The sequence below is a fragment of the Takifugu rubripes genome, chromosome 7 (assembly GCF_901000725.2).
Source record: "Takifugu rubripes chromosome 7, fTakRub1.2, whole genome shotgun sequence".
Taxonomy (NCBI): Eukaryota; Metazoa; Chordata; class Actinopteri; order Tetraodontiformes; family Tetraodontidae; genus Takifugu; species Takifugu rubripes.
Genome location: NC_042291.1, coordinates 13923459 through 13939111, shown reverse-complemented (window position 1 = coordinate 13939111; position 15653 = coordinate 13923459). Strand labels below are relative to the sequence as shown.

The following is a 15653-nucleotide window of genomic DNA, read 5'->3' as shown; positions in this document are numbered from 1 at the left end:
ATTTATAACAAAGGAAGTGACGACGTGTTTTCCGTTGTCACAGTGAGGTTGGTTCGACGTCGACTTCCTCTTGCAGGAAGAAGAAGAGCGGCGTCGAGACAGACTGGGAAGGTTCAACACCAACACCTCCAATAATTACATTGTGCAATGAAACTATTAGCAATATCAGTCTTTCTTGATATCCGCTTCATCTCGGTTTTACTACTGGTAAGTATGTTTCTTCTTTTTTAGCTGTGGAATACACTGTTTTCTTTGATAACTAAGACTAGCGGCAGCCAAATAGCGTTCAATAGCTTGCAGCTGGTGATTCGCCGCTAGCTAGCTGCTGACTTGAGACGTGGCTTTTAAAGTAGTTAAGATAATATTAAATCCATGCTGGAATTGCAGTCATTTAGCACTGCCATTGAACAGATGTTTTGATTAGCCACGTTACTCTTATAAGTACTCAAATTATGCAGCTGTTAACTTAGCATCAGTGTGAAGTTACATTAGCTCAATATAACAATCCGCCGGCATAAACGATATGAATTGACTCCAATGCTTCAGGGGTAATAAATTGTTTGTATCAGAACTAAAAGCAACCTTTGTAAGGTCATGTTTTAAGTTTGTCGTTTAGAGAAGTATCCAGTTGAGGCTAGATTAAGAGGTGTGATGGGAATGCTAAGTGTTAGCATTGCTCGTCTCACCGTGGTGATTACTTTAGGGGCGAGACTCTTGTGTTTGATTAACCACATATTTGATTTTACGCGATACTTGAATTTCGAATGCGACTCATCGTGCAGCTGTATATCTAAGTAAGTGAAGCTTTATGGTTGGTCAAGTCCTCTGTTGTGGCTCATTCTGATTGGTTGACAACCCGGAACTAAAACCAGTGCACTAGTTGGGCTGTTTTAACTTTGGGCCTAAGACAAAACCCTGAAAACCGCTGTTACAACTGTTTGATTGTAATAAATCCAGCATAACTGTCCTGCAATTGTGCTTAATCTTCACTGGTCCACACCGACAAAGTGTCTATGTACTTTTAAAGTTAAGATAATACAATTTTAAAAGTCAGAGGACATATATCCTTCATGTCATCTGTGACAACGTTATGGAGAGAAAAGTTAATTGACAGGAAAATAATTATTATCAGGTAAAGAAATGTTTATTAAGAATTACAGTTGTATCTCAGCCTGATGTTAAAATAAATACTGCATATCCTGTTTGAAGAGCACTTAGTTGCAGTAGGTACAGGATGGTTGTTTAAGGTGTAGTCTTTCATTTTACATATGCATTCAACCTGTGGGCACTCAATTATAATGAAATTCAAATTAACACAACTTTAAAGTGGCCAGAATAAAATGTCTCTGTCCTTGTTTTTTTCCCTGCTGCTAAATTCTGTGTTACCTTTTCACAACATTGCAATCAAACTGAACTTGTGAGATCACATCTTTGACCTTCAGGATTGCTTTACTTTCTGAGGTCACCAGGAAATTGCGTTGAGTAAAGAACTCGCTACAGATTTAGCTTATTGGTATAAAGCACCGTTTCTCAGGCAACAGCGTGGCAGTCAATGTACTCCGTTTGTTGAAGCTAGTTAACAATTTTCCTAAATACTCTAGTTTACTCGGCCCTTATGCCTTTAGTAATGAGTGGATTATTAATCAGACAAACAGAGGTTTTCTAAATTAAACATCTTTTAATTATTTCCCTTCAATAGCTGTCTAATAATGGGATTTCTTTGTCTTTAGGTGATGGGCCTGTCGTCTCCTGGAAAGGCAGAGATTGTACATTTGGACTCGGGCAACATTGATGAGGTCCTAAGTAAGTAAAGACATTTTTCTGTCTCAAGCTAAATTGTAGAATTGTTTAATTTTGAAAAACCTACTAATAGGTAATGTTAATTTTAACCTCCTACCATTCTAGATTATGCTTCTATAGCATAAATTGATGTCATTTTAAACCTAATGTAAAGAACAAATACCAGGATGTTTTTTTTTTCTTGGACTGGCGGAAGGTGCAGAAACTGTTCGGTCCTTTATTTGATTGGTTCTGGGCTCGTTGATGCCAGCGGCTCCGGGTGTGTGAATGCACGTGTTCTCCAACAAAAAACCGCTGCTGCGTTTCTGCATCACGGCCTCCGAAGAGACTCTGCCTCAAGTGTCCTTTAAGAACTTCAGCTGCAACAGAAAGAGCTCGGCAGAAAAATGTGGCAACATCTGGGGGGAAAATGTGGTTTCTTGAAATATTTGGAATGTGGTGCAACAAGCAGCAGAGAGAAATAAAAACGTAACATTTCAACCTGAGCAATTAACAACTCCATGTCTGCACTGTTGTGTGTTCGTGCTGCGTTAAAATAAACGAACTCTTCTGAGTAGAGCCCTACTTTAGATGTAAGCTGACCCAAAGACCATTAAGTCGTTTCATAACACCGTTAGTCGTGCAGTTGGATTTATCAGTGAAACCAGATTAAACGCTGATGGATCTAAGTGCATTTATTAAAAGCAGAGTATCCCTTTTATTAGCGTAACGTGGGTTTCAGTGATCGGGTTCATATGGGGGCTCCTATTAATATCCTGTGGTGTGTTTCTGTGCAGATAATGCTGGCGTGGCGTTGGTGAACTTTTACGCAGACTGGTAAGTGTGTGTTGCGTCTCTTCAGTCACCTTTGACCTTTGTAATACGTCAGAGATCTTTAAATTGCATTTTGCCCATGTTGCAGAGATTTCCAGTTAGATAGTTAGATTGCTGCCGTCCAGAGAATAGTTTGATGACATGCTTTGTCAGGAGGTTTAACCTTAATGCTTCAGGGATGAGAGGAAATGAAGAATGTCTCCTTGTGTGTTACCCATTGCCATTTTGGCTTCACACTCCTAAGACTAAACATTTTCTCTTTACACAGGTGCAGGTTCAGTCAGATGCTTCATCCAATTTTTGAGGAGGCATCAAACATAGTGAGGGAGGAGTTCCCCAGCACCCATCAGGTGGTGTTCGCCCGCGTCGACTGCGACCAGCACTGTGAGTGTTGTCCATTTTCTTCATCCTAACATTGCCGACATCAGCAGTTACCCACCTGGTTTTACTGGACTAGCGTGTTTTTTGCTACGATGAAATCATTCTTCTGGTAGCCAGCTGCCGTGTTTATACCTTGTTTATATGTGGGTATCGTCGTGCTTTCGGTTTCCTCATCTAATGTCTAAAATGACAGAAAGATGAGAGTCAACAGTTCAGGCAATTACCTGCTCATGAGTTAGATGAACTGAGCCAGTCTGGGAGCCTAATTGGCCATATTGTAAGTCCTAACCCGCATAATAAGCTCATCTGATGCGTGCACGCCTATATTTTTGATACGCATATGTCCGCATAGATGGCCGGCACACCAAAGCGCAGCCACGCGGCCTTTTGAGATAAAGCAAATTAAAGGGAATTATTGATGACCTCCAAACTGTTTGAAGACTAATGACAAAACTGCTGCTTCCTGTGAAGATGTGAGGCTTAGAGACGTCCCGCGGGGAGATTGACACCTGCCACATGCACACGCAGCCGCCCATTCAGCCTGCACAGAGAGAATATTTGCTCCCCGCGGGAGGGGGGAGCTTTCATGTGCGAGATCAGAGCACAGAGCCGACTGAAGGCAGTGTTTTCAAACCGCGGTTTAACTGCCGCCCCCCCCCCTTATCCGGCCGTCCTCGCGCGTTTCTTCTTCCTCTTCATCAACTGATCTGTTTTCCTTCACCTAACTTCTCTCCGTAGCGGACATAGCCCAGCGGTACCGCATCAATAAGTACCCCACGCTGAAGTTGTTTCGCAATGGGATGATGATGAAGCGGGAGTACAGGGGTCAGAGGTCAGTGGTCGCCATCGCCGACTTCATCCGCCAGCAGCAGGTCGACCCCGTGAAGGAGCTGCTGACGATGGAAGAGGCCAATACCGTGGACGTGAGTGGCCAACGCGCTCCGTCTGTAAAACAGACGCTTTCCTCAGATAAAATGGCTTCATTCCTCCTCTCTTCATCTCACAGAGGAGTAAGAGAAATATCATCGGCTACTTCGAGACCAAGGACTCTGACAACTACCACGCGTATGAAAAGGTTGCCAACATCCTTCGAGATGACTGCACTTTCTCCGCTGCCTTTGGGTGAGCCTCCCGACCTTCGAACCATTCCCGAGGAATTCATTCAAATGGAGCCCAGGTGTCCCGGATATTTAACCTTGGTCCTGTTTGATATCTGAGCCGCTTTCTTTTTTAATAGGCCCGCGTCTGAGTCCGAGCGTGTCGGGGGGGACAACATGATCTACAAACCTGTGGGGGAGAACGTTCCTGACATGGTCTACCTCGGCTCGCTCGCCAGCTTCGACCTGGCCTACGCCTGGGCCCAGGACAAGTGTGTGCCTCTGGTCAGAGAGATCACCTTCGAAAACGGAGAGGTTGGTTCCCGTCGTGTCACGGCCGAGGTGACGCCGGACCGCCGCTCGGCCTCATCTGTCTGTGCTTTTCCAGGAACTGACCGAAGAAGGACTGCCTTTCCTTATCTTGTTCCACATCAATGACGACACAGAGAGTTTAGAGAAGTTCCAGCAGGAAGTGGCGCGCCAGCTCATTAGCGAAAAAGGTCCGTTTTCAATTTATTTACTTAGGAGCCAAACAACAAACATGTTCACAATGTTGGCTTTTCTTTGTTTTTTTTTTTTTTTTCCAGGCACAATAAACTTCCTGCACGCAGACTGTGAGAAGTTCCGTCATCCTTTGCTCCACATCCAGAAATCTCCCACCGACTGTCCCGTCATCGCCATCGACTCATTCCGACACATGTACGTCTTTCCAGACTTCAAAGATCTGAAGTAAGTCCCCCAAAAATACACTTTTATACACTGCAGCCGTGCGTGTGCACGTTTTAACACTCACACAGACAATGAAACCTGCCTAAAAGTGTGTGTGTGTGTGTGTGTGTGTGTGGGGGGTGATGTTGAAGGAGAGACGACTAAATAAAGACTTTCACCCAACAGAGGCCCAATCTGTACACATTTATAATGTCTCGTTTTAACCCCAGATCAGCCAACATCACTCTTAAAGCTCTATAATTACACAAGTTGTCAACTGGAAGTTATTATGGGGTTGAAATGAGACGCAGGACCCTTGTTTATACAAGTAGTTTTCATATTTGACACTACAGACATGAATTCTTCTTATAAAATATAGAACTAGTATCACAAACGGCAAACCTTTTAATAAATGCTTAGAAGGCAGCTTAAATCTTTAAGACTGTGAGTGAGTATAAAACACACACACACACACACACACACACACACACACACACACACACAAATGAACAAATGAATCATGTACATGTCACATCGCTCTTATTTGCACAGCATTCTTTTGGACATTTTTGAGCGTTGAATTTGTTTCTAACAAGGTTTTCTAAAATAAAGTTAATTTCATCCCCATTGCTCGCTCATCCACACACACCCACAATTATCAAGTGTGTATCCAACACAGAGAAATGTCACACCTCCTAAAATCAGTCCTTTATGAATGGGCCAGGACACCGTAGCTAATGTGACATGATTTGGCACGTGCAATAAGAGCTAAACTAATCCAGTCTAATCTAATTTAATCTTATTTATTCTGTCCCCCACCACGACGCCACCGCCCTCCCAGTCCCCAATCAGGGTCTGATCAGATAGACAGAAGCCCTGAGGACTGACCAGCCCTCCACAAGCTAATCACATCACATCACCGTTGCATGTAGCGCAGGGCTGGTAACTATGTTAGCGCCGTGGATGCTATATGCGTGCGTGCATATGCGCTTGTGCGTGGGTGCATGCATGCGTCTCTTCACCCTGCTCTGACACACGGGGTTAACCGTCTGTGACGGGGGGGGGCGGCTCATGACCTGTCATTAATGCACGCACTTCACAGGACAGTGTTGATACGGATCGATGCCGTCTGACATGTCTGCAGGGGCTAATGTCCTCTTTAGCTGCTCGCTCTCATATCAGCTCTGATTGGCTCTTTATCACTGGACCCTTGGAATGTCAAATGCAGAGTTAATACCCAGCACACAAGAACTACAGGAGCATTCTGGGTCTTTCCTGGCTCCCCAACAGTGGTGTTTCTGTGCCTGGGATTAAGAGGCTAAACTGTCCTTTGTGTACCCAGAATGCAGCTTGTCATGAGTTACAGCTTGGAGATGCTATATGTGACGTGTGTATCGACTCTTTCAGTATCCCTGGAAAGTTGAAGCAGTTTGTCCTGGACCTTCATTCTGGAAAGCTGCACAGGGAGTTCCACCATGGACCCGATCCCACGAACAGCACACCTGGACAGGTCTGACAGCGGGGGGGGGGGGGGGGTAAAGACGAGCCGATTGGAATCCTAACGCTTCCAAAATGTCCTGTTTGTCCTCAGGAGGAGAACGAAGTGGCCAGCAGCCCCCCAAAGAGCTCGTTCCAGAAGCTGGCGCCCAGCGAGACCCGCTACACAATCCTCAGTCGAGACCGCGATGAACTGTGACCTCAGCAGCCTTCCAACAAGCCTGAGACTCGATGCCAGGCTCCAGGGTCCGGGAGGGGGTTAGGTTTGGGACAAGTCAACGGGACTAACACCCAACACCCTTAGAGAAGGGGAGGAGGAGGAAGAGGAAGGAAAAGGTGAAGAAGCGCTGTCCAGCTGAAGCATGTTGGAATAACCTATATTTTCATAACTACGTACAGTTTTTATTTTGGGTTCAGTGGAATTAGGGTAAAGAAGGAAGTGTGGGCTCAGGGGTAGCGTGGTTTACTTTTATTGTTGGGATCTTGTAAATATGTCAATGCTACATGGGAAGTCTCGTCGTTGCTCTAAATTAAATGCAGAGTTTTCTTTATTTGATTTTTGGTTATTTCCACTGACCAGCGCTTTGTAGAACCCCCCCCTCCCCCTGCCCACTCCAGTTTGGTATGGTTCCTCTCTGTCCCCAACCTTATCTGAATTCGCCCATCCCTGAATAATTTGTACCTAAACATTGAGAGGAGACGTCCGTTTGAAGCAGCCAGACCTCCTGTATCTGCACTCACTCGGGTTTGAAGGAACAGGAAACTATTTTTGAGACTCCTCCCTCCCTGAGCTGCCCGTCTTACCTGGTACTAAACACTTGTTTTAAAACGATATCCACCCTTTGGACCATTTGATCTACTACTGTTTTATGGGACTGAGTCATGCTGGGTGTAATGAGGACTTCCTCATGATGAAGCCTGGTGGAAGCAGCCTTTTTCTTTTTTTCTATACATGAAATCTGCATTCAAACAATATAAATTTGCCAAGTAAATCGCCAGACATTAGCTGATGCCATCATTTGACTCCCCCCCCCCCCCCCCCCCGTTTGTACTTTAATTTGCACAAGTCATCGGGGCTCATTGAAGGTCTAAATGTGCCAGATGTTCAGTATCTAGAAACAAGGGAAACAGATTCTTTTCTCCTTAAACCACGGAAAACATTGTGTCGACACATGAAAACCAAAGTTAAATGTCGATTGCTTCCGCCCCTCTTAAACGTTTCTCACCCTAAAGCAGATCTGGTCTTTTTTCCTTCTTTAATGGGCACATGAAGTACAAAAATGGAAACCCTGTGTCGTGACCTTGGCAAGAGCGAGAGAAACATCCAGACGTTTATGATGCGACTGTTTTCACTGTTGTCAGATGCGTCATGTTGGAGGAGAACAGACTGTCCTTCCCAGAGTTTAACACCTCAAAGACTCATTCACGTCCTCTTAGTAATGTTGAGTTTGGCGTTTTCGGTACAAGTTCAAGTCCCGGACGAAAGCTCGGAAGGGCAGATGTGGGTGACGGTAACCGCCGCTTGTGGGTAGATGAAGTCAACATATCGAACCCCGAGCAGCGTTGTGCCATTTCTAGAGAATAAACAGTCATCTCAGAGGACAAGGTCAAGAGCAGAATCATAAATTAAAAATCATTTTACAGAAACCTGCCGTCTGGTGCCGTTTTTCCTCACTGGTCTTCAAACAAGAACCTTTTATTTGATGAAGCAGCATTACACACAGTACAGGTTGGCCAGTTGGAATGCTCAAAGGCACTGTGGTGCTCGTGCACAAAACCATCAGCTACACAGTTAAATTACAGCTACGCATCATCTCACAGCTTGGCTGCCTGTTTATCTTCATGAAGTAGAGATGGGACGTGATCACAGGTAGATCTATAAAGGTGGGTCGATACCCTGGCGGAAAGATCAAAGGAACAGTTGCAGAACAGCTCGTCTGTTCTGTCCCGTCATGTGATCAGTTTCTGCACTTCCGATTGGTCAGTCGGCGACCAGGTGACGGCCGGAGGTTGAACTCGAGTCACTTGTCTTTGTCCGACTCCTCGTCTCCCGGCGGGGGCGCCGTCAGTTGTTTCATCCTCAGGTCCAATTGGGCCTTGCGTTGTTTTTGGACCATGCGGCCCCCCGCGAATCCCAGAGCGCCGCCCCCGAGAGCGGCGGCGACCCCTGCAGCTTTGAAACCGGCCAGCAGGCCGAGCGGACCTCCTAGAACGCTGCCCAGCAACGCACCGGCGACCGGCAGCACCACCAACTTGTAGCCCGCTGCCTGGAGACGGGAGAAGGAACGGTGTCATAGTTTGGTGGACAGACAGAGATGGAATGTTTTATCCTTTCATGATCACACACCGCCCCTGTGGAGGGGGGAGGGGGGAGGGGGGGGCACAAACAACCCTGTGGAATGTAAATCTGCTGGCAGAGCCGCATTAAAGGCGGCGCCATTATCTCTGTTCAGGTGAAATCACAAAGATGCGACCTGCGTGTTATTACCGCCGTTATCTTCAGAGCAGAAGGCGGCGCTTTGCTGATGACAAACGCCAACGTGCACGCACAGCCGCGCGCATTTGATTAACACTCCACCGTAAAATTAATCCGGTTCAAAAGCTGATGCCCCCCCCCCCCCCTCCTGGGGGTGGCTGAGGGGGTTTTAATTTCATCTGAGCGGAGTTAAAAGGACGGCGGGAGCGGGCGGGCGGCGGGTGTGCCGCTGACCTGATGACAGATTACCAGCTTTCGACGCCACCCCCACCCCCATAAAGTCTTCGCTTGCGTCACCATTAAGGTGCCTTTGATTTAAATATTAGGAAGGTATATGTTCCAGACGGCGTTTATGGAATTTGTTTAAAGTTCAAGCTGTTTGATGCCGGAAAAACTTTGAAGCTCGGATTTACAGGAAATCCGGCAGAGCCGAGTTTGATTCGACTGCATTTAAATGAGTCACAATGTAAATAAATTAGCTTTGAAATGAATTTCTTTTTAAATTGAATTCAACGTCTGACCCAGGAGCAACTGCAGAATCAACCATCACTCCAACCTGCTCACAATGACTTTCTCACAGGTCACATGACGCCCTGGATTTGACCTTTGATTACACTGATTACTTCGGTTTAAGAATAATCAGAATTAGCCAGATCTTACAGTCATTGCATTGTTTTTGTTGCAACTATGAGCAGCACAAGCGTCATTCCAGGATGACCATGGGCGATGAAACCCCCCCGGTGCATCGTGGTAGTTGTTGAGGACCACACACGCGTTTCCTCCTTCCTCTGGCCATAAATCACAAATACCAGCAGCTTCACATGTCTGATAGTTTAGTCGTCACGACTGGAAAGTTGGAAAACTCCGTATAAAACTAATCTTGCTGACGTGAGTGCTTGTTTGTCAGAACGAGATGATTCATTTGCAGTATTGAAAACACAACATTTCCACTGTGTGATATGTGTGAAGGGAAGTGAGCTGTCCGACCGAACACTGAGCTTTAAAAACTATGGAATAGGGATTCAAAGTGCAGCTTACACACAGACACACACACACACACACACACATGCTCAAACTCTCTATCACACTCTTCCTCTTCTCCATCCCTCTCTATTTTCTTAATTGCAGCTTTCCTCCGTATTCGAGTGGATCAATAGGGACAAACGCTGTGGAATGGCTGGGAGGCAAAGTGCCATCGATCTACCCAATCTAACACACACACACACACACACACACATCAGATTATCAGGACACACACATACACACCTTCCCCAGGCTCTTGGCCCCCTCCTCCACGTTGGCAGCGGCTGTGTTGACGTTGTCTTCTATGCTGTCAATCTTCTCCTGCTGGGACTGATGTACAGGGGTTAGACACACTAACACATATTAACACACACACGCGTGTGTGTGCACACACACACTCAGGCATGAATAGTCAACCACACATACACATACATGTGACAGCTCGACCACCTGTTGCGTATCATGCTTCTCTTTTTCCGATAAACTCGTGCCCACAGCTCAAGTGTGTGCGCATATTCAAGAGATTTCACAGGTGCAGGGGGTCTTATTCTGTGTGTGTGTGTGTGTGTGTGTGTGTGTCTCATGAAATATTCAGAGTGGCAGCTGTCTCTCTCCATGTGCGGCCTGGACGGACACAGTGACCAAACAAAAAAGGCCTTGTTTTCATCACCTCTTCTCAGCATCTCTCGCCTTCTCTGAGCGAAACGATGCTTCTTAGGCTCCTCACTTGGAACGACGCTCCTCCCGTCACCTGCGGAATGCGTGCGTACGCCCGTCCCGGGGCGGAGGAGCAAAAATCACGGTCAGAATCGGTTTGGAGACGCGACAGAAACTGGGAAAAACGAAGACGAGAACTGGAAGGAGCTCCCGCCGTGACGCACGCCGACAGAACCGCTCGCCGTTTCCACCGTGGCTGAGTGCTGGAATACTGTATGTCTCCCCCAACGGCATCTTTCACCCATGAGACGCCACAATAACATGTCTATGCTCTTTCTCCCCCCTCCCCCATGGCTGTAACAGGGTTTTTTAAACCTAACTACATCTCCTCTCTCCTCCTTTGCTTTTCATTGTTATCGCTCCTTTGCTCTCTCTCTCTCTCTCTCTCTCCATCCCCGAGGATAGAGTGATAATGCGAACCGTCTCTTCTCCACCTGCTCTGGTGGTTAACCCCCCCCATATCCTCCCTTCTCCCTCCTCTCGCCATGGTGAAGGGGCCCTCTGGGGCCCCCCGGCAGTCGTCCTGAGCTGATGTGTAGCCTCCTCTCACGGGAGTCCCTGCCCGGCAACACAAGTGGTCAAGTACGCGCCGCCTCTTAGAAACGCTACAGAAACACCTCTGTCACATTGTTTTCATCCGCAGGGGTGAAACGGTGCACGAGGATGTTGGTACTCACATGGACGAGCAGAGAGAACTCCGTCACTAAGCCACTCAGCTCCTTCAGGTCCTAAAGTGAATCGAAAACAGCACAGGAAAGGTCAAAGTCTAAGTCTGCTTCACTTCAAAACATGGTGAATTTGGGATCTATTTCCAAGGGTTTTGAGGCTGCATATGTTAAAAGTGATGCTCAAGTCTAAATCGTGAAGCAACAGTGTTGCCTTGACGCCAGGAAGCGTCGTGCTCGCCTCTTCCAGGTTGTCCCAGGACTCTGCTGCGCTCTGATCCGCGGGGATTTCTGGGAGCTGGAGCTGGCTGTGCCCGACAGGCGCCGGCTCCTCTTCCCCGGCGTCATCGCGGGAAGCGCCGCAGCTGGAGGTCGGAGCCGCTGCCGGCGGCGACGGAGGCTGTGAAACGGGCCTGGAGTGCAGGAGCAGGAAGTCCTGCACGGCCGCCAACGCCATGTCTCTGATTGGCTGAACCAGCACTTCCAGGGCAGCGGCGTCGTCGGCTCGGACGCGGGCGCACAGCTTCTCCATTTCTCGAACGTTTGCTCTCAACTGCTGCGGGGGGGGGGAGGGGAGGGGGGGGGGGGGGGGGGTGAGAAAAACGAGCTTTTCAGGAGGACGGCATCAAAGTTCAGTGAGGAAGAGAAGAAGAAATGAGTGGACAGACATACAGATCACCGACAGTCATTCCTGTAATAACGCCGTTTCTGCCCTGTCAGCCAGTTAAGAATCGACACAGGACACAACATTCACATGCACAGCAGGAACGTGCACATATTGACATCTTCGGCCTCCTAGTAAACTGTTGGCATGAGGAAATGCTGGTGTGTGTGTGTGTGTGTGTTGGGGTTTAATAGGGTTCAGATATGAGGCTGGGGAACAGCAGCCTCCCCCAGCCAACAGTACCCTGAGGGTGACAGGAGGATTACACCCCAGCCATCAGCCCTCCAGGCTGAAGCATGACCCGGGCCCCCGGGGGAGGACGTCCCCGACCATCACACCTCCTGCTAATGACTCGAAATGAATAAACATACGTGGGTGAATGGAGTCGCCCTCTTATGCACAAAGCTGAAAAACATGGCGATTAACGTCGCTCGCGTAAGCCTGAGATTTTATATAGACTTAAATAAAGTAAACGAACACACACACACACACACACACACACACTAACTGGTATAATGCTATCCTTGATTTAATTTCACTTAGAGACCAATGCCAACATGGTTACAGGTGGGATGTTAGCATACATTTCGACAACTGTCCGTGTGGATTCATGTATACGTGTAATGTACATTTATTTTTGTCTTCTGAATCTGCTGCTTTTTAAAACAGAGTAGTGATGTCGCTCCTGGTTTATCTACTCTCCCTTACCCGCAGGGCTTCAGCAGTTAACAAAGCTTTTCTCCTCTCTCCCACGTGCACTCCACATCTCAATTAACAGTTGAGTTGATGTGTGTATGAACACGAGGCAAATGCGCAATGATACGGATTTTTTTTTTATTTTCTTTGATTTAACAAGTTCATTTAGGCTGGAGCTTCAGACCAATCAGCTTTCCAGACCTGTGGGACCTCGTCTGGCTCTCCTGGTAGTCGGGTCGTGGTCCCTGCACGCATCCAAGGTAAAGCAAACTCACCCCCACCTCTATATTAACACTACGATGACACGGGAAAGCACTCTGCGTGTGTCCCTGAGGTCTGCTGGGCGATGGTGAGAGGATAGACGTGCGCCTGTTTGGAGTTACTTCACCTTCAGAGACAAGGTGGCTTCCAGGCAACAACATCCCTGAAGGCAACTCAAGTACTGTCTCCCTCTCTCACAGACACACACACACACACACACACACAAAAGTCACACAGTTTGCATGGCTACAACTCTGAGGCTTTGCTGAAACTAAAGAGGTGCATCTCATTCTCTAAATACAAACAACTATGGACTTTAAAATCTTCATGCACTTTACATATTTATATGTACGTAACAAAATGCGTAATTCAAGAGCTTCTGGCTACAGTGTGGTCTTCATTGCACTAGATGTCTGGTGGTTATCACATGACCTTTAAATGGAATATGTGGAAAAGGATTGTAATGCTTTTCTCGAGGACGTCCTCTGCCATCACACATCTAATTGTCATCACATGATGCCATCTAGGACAACACACCTCCTCCTCCTGAGGCAGGCAGAGGCAGCTGGGGCGCAGCACAGCCTGCTGAAAGAATGAGACAGTTCCCCCCGTTCACTTGTCTTTCTACCTGGATCAAAGCACCCTCATTGGTCCTCCACTTTCAAATTAATAATCCAAAATGGTGGATAAACGAGTTGCTTTCAAATCGAAGCCTCTACATTTGAAGCCAAAGCCAGAGTTGTTATTGAGATGTGCTCATTTGAGAGAGCATCACACCATCTGCATCACCGCCACATCCACACATCGGCCAGGGTGATACTTTACTATTATTATTATAGTAATACTGATATTACTGATATTAATGGCATCATTATGTAGTGTCTGATTGATGCATTTTACACGACAACCAAGATCCTGACGAGAGAAGAAGAATCCTGCTCATGCTGCCTTTAATCACTTCATTCAGACTCATACCTGAACTGTTCTGCTGGCGTTGATCTGCTCCTGATGAAGCCGGTCCCACTGCTGGCTGTGCTGGTACTGCAAAGGCAAAGGAGCAACTGTCTGTTATCCATGTCCAGACCAGAATGAAACGTGTGGATGTGAGGATGGAAGGTCACTCTTCACCTTCAGTACGTTATTGTGGTGTTTCTGCAGCCTCTCCAGGTCCGTGGGTAGAGCCACTTTAATGAACTTGTGGATTGGTGCCTCCAGGCGCCTCAGTGTCAGCTTGTTGCCTTCCTCTGCCATGTGTCCTGCTCACTGCCCACAGCCAACACCTCTACGGACGTTAGATGCTGCACCTGCTCGGTTTTATCTCACTACCCCCACAGTCACTGTAAATACCAGAAAAGTAGGATCCTCATAGACCCATAAATCAAACGAATAAACTGTGATACACAGACATCTTCCCACGCATCTAAATCTGGTGCCTCAATGACGCTGGTTCACACGGGATTCACAAAAGCCCAACAAGTTGAGGTGCAGCGATTCGGCCGGCACCAGCCAGGGCCGTTCCATGTTCCCTCGGCAGCAAAGGATAAGAGGCGACCTGAGGACCTGCAGGACCTTTTCCATTGCTCTAGACAGGACCAGAGCCACGAGGCTTTGGTCCAAAAGTGCCCACTTCACTGAGCAACCTCTACTGCCTGTTTATATAGGAACATTTACCCTGTGTCTGCAACATTATGCGTTAGATAATGACACTAATCCGCTTTAAAACTTGTTCTGCTTTAAGCTTCCTGTCCAATTTCAAGTTGTGGCTAAACTATATAAACCCATTCCCAACTCACAAGACAACTCCCGATGGGGTGGTAAAAGGCAGTATAGTATAAATATGGCAAATATATAAATTTAGGGATTCAGTAGGTAATTAGCTAAACAAGGAAATTGAAAGAAATGCACAAATTAACAAATTTAGATAACCACTCTGCCTGAGTTAATATTTACCCCTCACTGAGTAGAGACATACCTTTGTACACTCATATATAGTTTTGAGGCTAAATTAGTTGGCGTTGGTTTAATAACTGGCACTTTGTTAAGCACTGAAACGACTAAAGGGAAACAATGTGACTAAGATTCCAACGAGATTAGAAATCATTATCAACTGCACATTAAAGTCGATCATCGAAAAAATTAAGCAGGTCGCACAACCGTGACACTTACCGCTGACAATAATATCCACGGTTAAGTTTTCATTCGAACGAGAATTAACTAAATGATGGTGTAACTATCATGTTTGCTATTTATAGAAAACCCTTTCGGTTTTTGTTCGATTTACTTGTTTGTAAACAACTTCCCGGTGCAACCATAAATGGCCTCCGACTTAAGCCAACATGTAGCGGCTCTTGCGTTCCGCGTCACCGTGAAGCAGCACAACTTTTTTGACTTTGCAGAGAAATCTTAAGGCAATCAGAAAAGAAAGAAGTGGATTTTATTGAGGATTGTGTTGTTGGCTTCATTAATCTAGCAACAAAATTCACCATGTTTCTGCCAATATAGTGGCAAGACTATTAATTCTATTAAAGTTTATTAGGCGAGTGTACTGTTCACATACAAATAATTACATTCTACAAATTTACTAAAACTGTGCTGCATGAAATATTCAGTTAAATTGTTGTAATGTTCTGATGAACCTGTGACTAACACACATCCTCATATTTATATTGACAGCTATCACTACTTGCTATACATAGATTCCAACATGTCACCCATCCCCCCCGACAGGACTATCCTTCACGTCTGGCCAGGTGAGGAGAGAGCTGGAGAGGCTCAACCAGAGAAAGGCTGCCGGACCGGACGGCATCAGCCCACGAGTGCTGAAGAGCTGCTCCAGGCAGCTGTGTGGGATACTG

The 15653-nt window shown here is 46.6% G+C and overlaps 2 protein-coding genes across 4 annotated transcripts; one reads left to right on the top strand and one right to left on the bottom strand.

The window, feature by feature from the left end:
• Window positions 1-50: 50 nt before the first annotated feature.
• On the top strand, window positions 51-7943 carry erp44 (endoplasmic reticulum protein 44). Its single transcript, XM_011605669.2, has 11 exons — window positions 51-207; window positions 1731-1803; window positions 2577-2616; window positions 2882-2997; window positions 3733-3917; window positions 4001-4116; window positions 4232-4406; window positions 4480-4591; window positions 4679-4820; window positions 6207-6309; window positions 6391-7943. The coding sequence occupies exons 1-11, from the start codon at window positions 148-150 to the stop codon at window positions 6493-6495; spliced, it is 1227 nt and encodes a 408-aa protein (XP_011603971.1). The 5' UTR covers window positions 51-147; the 3' UTR covers window positions 6496-7943.
• On the bottom strand, window positions 7323-15132 carry stx17 (syntaxin 17). Of its 3 annotated transcripts, none has more exons than XM_003966148.3 (7): window positions 14965-15132; window positions 13927-14135; window positions 13774-13839; window positions 11419-11733; window positions 11190-11240; window positions 10039-10125; window positions 7323-8563 (listed from the first exon to the last, which is right to left on the bottom strand). In XM_003966148.3, the coding sequence occupies exons 2-7, from the start codon at window positions 14047-14049 to the stop codon at window positions 8318-8320; spliced, it is 888 nt and encodes a 295-aa protein (XP_003966197.2). In that variant the 5' UTR covers window positions 14050-14135; window positions 14965-15132; the 3' UTR covers window positions 7323-8317. The 3 variants fall into 3 exon arrangements, with proteins under 3 accessions (XP_003966197.2, XP_011603970.2, XP_029695112.1); XM_011605668.2 differs by having other exon boundaries at window positions 11419-11730; XM_029839252.1 differs by having other exon boundaries at window positions 13927-14061.
• Between the last annotated feature and the right edge of the window lie 521 nt (window positions 15133-15653).

Excerpts from the sequence above, each read along its gene's own strand:
- erp44 (XM_011605669.2), top strand. The coding sequence starts at position 148 with ATGAAACTATTAGCAATATCAGTCTTTCTTGATATCCGCTTCATCTCG. Across the intron at positions 208-1,730 it reads TCATCTCGGTTTTACTACTG|GTGATGGGCCTGTCGTCTCC; the intron begins GTAAGTATGTTT and ends CTTTGTCTTTAG. Across the intron at positions 4,592-4,678 it reads CCAGCTCATTAGCGAAAAAG|GCACAATAAACTTCCTGCAC; the intron begins GTCCGTTTTCAA and ends TTTTTTTTCCAG.
- stx17 (XM_003966148.3), bottom strand. The coding sequence starts at position 14,049 with ATGGCAGAGGAAGGCAACAAGCTGACACTGAGGCGCCTGGAGGCACCA. Across the intron at positions 11,241-11,418 it reads CCTGGGACAACCTGGAAGAG|GACCTGAAGGAGCTGAGTGG; the intron begins GCGAGCACGACG and ends GATTCACTTTAG. Across the intron at positions 8,564-10,038 it reads GGGCCAAGAGCCTGGGGAAG|GCAGCGGGCTACAAGTTGGT; the intron begins GTGTGTATGTGT and ends TCCCGTCTCCAG.